This window comes from Arachis ipaensis, chromosome B7 (genome assembly GCF_059453495.1).
Source record: "Arachis ipaensis isolate K30076 ecotype BB chromosome B7, ASM5945349v1, whole genome shotgun sequence".
Taxonomy (NCBI): Eukaryota; Viridiplantae; Streptophyta; class Magnoliopsida; order Fabales; family Fabaceae; genus Arachis; species Arachis ipaensis.
Window position 1 is genome coordinate 119,775,595 of NC_142442.1, and position 6,342 is coordinate 119,781,936.

General features: G+C 36.9%; 1 protein-coding gene across 1 annotated transcript; it reads right to left on the reverse strand.

Annotated features, from left to right (window-relative positions):
• Positions 1–3,277: 3,277 nt before the first annotated feature.
• LOC107607546 (aldehyde oxidase GLOX1) lies at positions 3,278–4,789 on the reverse strand. Its single transcript, XM_016309489.3, is given in 1 exon segment — positions 3,278–4,789. A coding segment is annotated over 1 exon segment (1,512 nt).
• Between the last annotated feature and the right edge of the window lie 1,553 nt (positions 4,790–6,342).

Genomic DNA, 6,342 nt, shown 5'->3' on the forward strand with positions numbered 1-6,342 from the left:
ATCGAACCACTTCATCGCCGCTTTTGACAAGGTAGTTGGAAAGGCTTTGCAGCGAGTTGCATCAGAAGCATCAGCCAGATACATCCGACTTTTGAAATTGCTTAAGTGATGCTTCGGGTCTGTGGTTCCGTCATAGAGGTTCATATCAGGACTTTTGAAGTTTCTTGGAACTTTTGCCCTCATGATGTCCTCACTAAACGGATCTTCTCCTCCCAGGGGCGACTCTTCTCGATCGCCACGGGAGTTCTGACTTCTCAGAGAAGATTCTAGTCTTAAGAGTTTTTCCTCTAACTCTTTTCGTCGCTCTATCTCTTCCCTGATATTTCGCTCCGCCTCTCATTGTCATTCTAACTCCTGTTCCAATTGTTCCAAACGACCTTGGTGGCCATGGACCAACCCCATTAGCTTGGTTGCGTGGGGTGGCCCTTCTTTTCCTGACTCTTGTCCATCCGAGGAGTTTACCTTTGGATTTTTAAACCCAGAGGTGCCTTCTCGATGTGGATCGCTGGCCTCCTGGTGAGGAGTTGGGTTCGCATCGTTGTTTCCGGTGTCCAGGTTTTCCTGCTCGGAATCAGACGCCGTATGACCATCTTCCGGTGATTTGTCCGCCATTACTGGTTGATCTCTTGGGTCCTCGGCAACGGCGCCAATGTTACGATGGGTAACCAGAGATTATTGGGCTGGACTCACTGGGTTGGCCCAATCGTCTATGGAGGGAAGCCTTCGGGTGGATTCGCGTCTTCAGGGCCTCCGTCCGACTTGTGAATACGAGTGAATGGGGGTGGTACCTGCAAAGACACTCCAATGCCTAAGTCAGCAAGGGCGTAAGTAGGTCTAGAGAGTATTGGGACTTAGTGATACATGAGAAGTGTCAGTGTATTTATAGGGGTGAACCCATAACCACCGTTGAAGTAGTTCCGCCATTTAAGGTGGATAACCGTCCCCTTATCTTAGGGAAGTTGAGATATGGCTCCTGTAAGTGGTTAGAGAGATTTTAGGGGCAGTTACTCATTTGAATGAGTGTTTATCTGCCAGCTAATCCTCGTCCCGACTTCTTTAGGGTAAGTCGTGGTAAGGACCGACTTCATAGGAAGAAGGTTGGTGTAGGGCGAGGCTCAATCCTTTGGATTGGGCCTTTCATTTAGACTTGGACCTTATTATTGGGCCAGGGTATGAACAGATACAAACTCATTATATACTACTGTTTAATATTATAAGATACTAGATTTAGTCTGGCACAATGCATGAAAAAAACTAATATTCTAAATTTTTAGATAATTAAAAAATAAATGTTTTTATTTTATAATTAATTATAAAATAACCTATAGATCTCTTAAAGTTATAATAACCTATATGAAGTATTTGTTTTAAGAAATGTTTGAATTTGTAAATGGAAAAGTCTGGGGCCAACAACTTTTGTGTTTTCTGGCCAGCACTTAACCATCAAAATAAAAGTGAGTGATCTCTTACCATTAGATATAATCTAACACCATTAAAAATACTATTAATAGCCAATTGATAGTTACAAAACACTAAAATTACTGGCCCTAGCATTCCTCGTGAATACTGTCATATGTAATGTTATTTAGCTGATTTGTTAGTTGATGTATTTTGATTATTTTGTATATATAGCACCGTACAACTTATAAAACAAATATAAATATTAGTTTGTTTGTCAAATAATGTTTTATGGTATAATTTTAATGTTGTTGTGTCAAAGTTAAAGTGGTTGGAGAAGTTTTTAATTTTTTGATAATTCATGTGAGAGATTATAAGATGAATGAAGTAATAGTAGTAAAAGTGTTGTTAATTATATATATAAATAGATGGTAATAATATATAATTTAAATATTTATAACTGAGATTTTTTTTTAAAGATTAGGAGTGTAATTTGAATTTATGATCTTTAGATGAGTATGAAAAAATTATGTTATTTAAGTCATAGCTCATTGACTTATAATTGAAAATTATTGTTATTATTTTAATATAGATTTTAATTTTATTTTAACCGTTACTTCATAATTAAAATACTTAATGATACGTAATAAATTCAATTAATTAAGGATATTGATTAAAAAAATACATTTTTTTTTTGTAAAGAAAGAAAATGCATATTACAAGAAAATTTTTTTAATTATTGTCACTATTTAAAATGAATGACATAATTCAATAACATTTTTTTTAATGATTATCACCTATTCAAAATAATTGATATAACATACATAATAAAAATAACTATATAACATAAATTCATGTAACAATAATTTAATATCGAACTTTAATATGACAAAAATAGATGGAGAGATAAGATAGATAGATATGGTATATTATTATAAGTTGTGAATTTTTTTTAGTGACTATAAATTGTGAAGTTTGAATAGGTGTGTTTTGTCCTCAAAATTAACACAGTAAATATTAGCCACTAATGATAAAATTAAACTATAAACGATTTTATATATATAGAAACAGTTATATAAGAATAAGAACAAATTCAAACAGAATATAACGTATTAGTATATTATTGAGGATTATTTATTTGCTTCTTTATGAGTCACGACATTTAAAATTGTCAATTAAGTTGCAGAAAATTAAATCATCGAAAATGAGAGTAAGTGATATTTTTCATCATCTTTGTTTTGAAGATATGATTTATGACGAGTGGTAGAGCCAACAATTTTTATATTTTGTAACTATTAATTAGTTATTAATAATATTTTAAATAATATAAAATTATATCTAACAATAAAAAATGGAAAAGTCTAGGGGTCAACAATTTTATCAAATTCTGGAGTCAGCATGTAACCATCAAAAAAGAGTGAGCCATTGGATGGAATCTCACATTAATCTCACATCATTAAAAGTCTCATTAATGACTATTTGATGACTATAAATTCCAAATGTTACTGACCCCTAGCATTTCTCATAAAAAATTACTCACTTTTTTTATGATTTAATGCCGATCATAAAACACAAAAAGTTGCTAGACTTCTCATGATTTATTTGATGCACACTATCCTAAATCTATTATCAACTTTCGTGGCATCACGAGTTGATCATATTCAACTTAGAACATGAACTATGGGGACTCATCAATTTCATTTCTCACATTAGCAGAACGATAAATTAGAGAAGAATAATTGAATTTAATTAAAAGAAAAACGGAGATCAAGTAAAAAAAGAAAAAATTGAAAACTCTTGCCTACATGCACTCCTATATTTTTCATAAAAAAGGCATGAAAATTTAATTTAATAATTGGGTTGAAATTTCATTCTCTTCTCAAATTAATCTGATCCAAATGCCCTCGCTTGGAATTCCTTGATGAACAGCGTAAAGAATATAGAACCCCGGTGGTGCAAGAAAGAGAGAACATGGAATTTTCACATCAAATTCAAAAGTCAAATTCTCGGAGTGTCTCAATTCTCCATTTTTTAGCTCCAACAACCTCTGATTCATGCTGAACGAGTGAGTGTTAAACGGCGGCGCGTACATTGGCATGGACACCAAATCAGGCGCAACCGTTCCATCTGTGAAGCTGATTCGCATCTTGAAGCTCTGGTTATAAGTGAGATTACTGTAACTCTGATTATTAGGGCTAACAATGGATGGTCTCAGATGCGAGAACTGGGCATCCAAGTACGGTGGCAAAAACTATTCAAATCTCAACTCCGTAGGGAACATCACTCCTTTGAACACGTAATTGCCGTGCGGGTTGCTTCCACCAACAAGAATCCTACCGTCGCGGACCAAGATGGCGGTGGAGTGATACATTCAAGCAATCTTGGACGGATTCAACTTCTCAAACCGGTTTCCGACCGGTTCATTCGGTTTGTAAAGGAAAGGCGCAAAAACCGGGTTCACTGCGTACTCAAAACCGGCTGAGCCTTCGGATGCTCCGTTTATGATCAAAACGTCGCCGTTTGGGAGCGTGATCATGTCGTTCATGGCTCTGCCTCCTGGCATGGTCTCCATGACCCATTCTGGGTCCTGATCTGTGATTTTCATCCGAGCGCATGTGTTCAAGGCAGTGAGAAACGTGCCTTGACCGGCTCGGAAGAAAGCTCCCCTGGTGGTACCACCGCAGATCAGAACCTCATCTTCCAGGGACTCTGCTTCTAGATTCTTGAGGGGAAGCAACACTGCGGAGCCTGTGCTAGGGTAACACCTAGGGTCCCCGCCAGAAATGGTAGGGTAGGTTCTGATTACGGTGTTGTTTCTGTAGTTGAACAAGATGGCGCGGTTGTCGGCGAAGATGAAGAGGTTGCCGTCGACGTTGAGGAAGACGAAAGGGTAGAGGTTGTTCTCTTCTTCGCGGAGTTTGTCAGCGGTGTCCTTCAGAAAAGGCAAGAAGTGAGTTCTAAAATCAGCGGAGGTTTTCTTTGGGAAGAACTCGTAGTTGAACTGAGCTCTTCCTCCGATGATGATCTGGCGTCCACCTGGCAGGACGTGGTTGGTGGCGTACCATCTTCTCACCAGAAGTCTGTTAGGGAGTTCGTTCCAGTTGCAGGTAGGGCAAGGGTGGAATGTCCTTACAACGCGTTCGCCGTCGCTGTCGCCGCCCGTCTGGACAAGTCTTCCGAAGGAATCAACCGAGCCGGAGGAGCACCAGACGTCGGTTTGGACGAAGAGTGGGTGGATGGATTCGACTGAGTGAGCTGTGCAGTCTGTTTTGACGGCCCTCTCGGTTGGTTCATGGCGGCACGTGCCGTTGGGTAAGGATATGTTGGAGAAACCGAAGTCGGTGCGGTCTAAGATGACGACACGGTCGTTGTGAAGAAGCTGCATGTGCATGGCTACAATGCCAATGTTTGGTTGTAGGAGTTGCCATTGTCCCTTTCCTTGAGTTGGAATTGCAACACCATTGACGGTGGCCAAGTGAAGAATATGGAAGAAGACAAAGCTGAGGAAGAGGAGCTTGAGTTGAAGAGTGGACATTTTCCGCTTTCTTTTCTCTGGAGTGAATTGAAGACTGATAGTGAGTGAGTGATGTGATTTATAGTGATTGGATATGAAATATTTTGGAAGCTTTTAATTCTTTTCTCTTTTTTAGGATAAAAACATAAAGTTACGTTGGAAGTGCGTTTTGGGAAATGGCTTCTTGAATTCAATTCAAATAAGTATGTATGTGGCCACTGGCCAGGCTCTCAATCCCTGGTTCTGGACTGGAATTGAAATTGAATCTAGATAGAGAGAGAATGCTTTTCTTTATGTTAATGGGAAAAAGTGAGGTGCTGTTTAATTTGTCCTATTCTTTATTTTTTGAAATAAAATGCGAAGAATTTCAAGTTAAATACTTACCTTGTACTCAAGATATATAACCATGAAAAAATGTCATGTATGATGTAAAGAAATGCTAGTCACTTACTATATAGTATATACATATAACTTCAACGAGTGAGAATAAGTTGGACGAAGCAGAGAAATAATTAATGTATGGGCTAAACTAATTATACAAAAAGAAATGTTATATAGTCCACTCTTCACATATCTTTTTGTATATCTTTTTTCTTTATTTCTTTTTACTAAACTTAATTGATAAAAAAATATTATATATATATATATATATATATATATATATATATATATATAAAAATTGCTTGCTAAATTAAATACGATGTATTTGTATATAAATAGATTATGCATGTTTTTAACTTATTTTTAACATATATTTTGTACTTTTGCGATATATATTTTATATTGATGACTAATTTTATATATATGTATACATAACATAGTTATAAAAAATAAATAAAAAATATCCTTTAAACCAAAAAAAGATATATACAAAAACAATTATAATAAGTGTTTATAAAAAATTAGTGACCAAATCAGCAACCATTATAAAATAAATATTAAAAATGAGTTAAATAACATATGTATCTATGTGTTCATATCCTGACCCAACACTAAGGTCCAGGTCCAAGCTAAAGGCCCAATCCAAGGATTGGCCCCCATCCGACACCGACCTTCTCTCAAGAAGTCGGATCTAACCACGACTTGGTATAAGGAAGTCGGGAGTAAAGATTAGTTGGCAGATAACACCCATTTAAATAAATAACTGCCCCTAAAATATCTCAACCCACTTCCAGGAGTCATATCTCAACTTCCATAAGATAAAGGGACGGTTATCCTCCTTAAAAGGTGGAACTACCTCAACGGTGGTTATTGGTTCACCACTATAAATACACTGACACTCCTCAGGTATCACTAAGTTCCAATACTCTCTAAAACTTGCTTAGACCCTTGCTGACTTAGGTATCGGAGTGTCTTTGCGGGTACCACCCCCCATTCTCTCTTGTGAGTAAGTCGGAAGGAGGCTCCTAGGCGTGAACCCACTCGAAGGT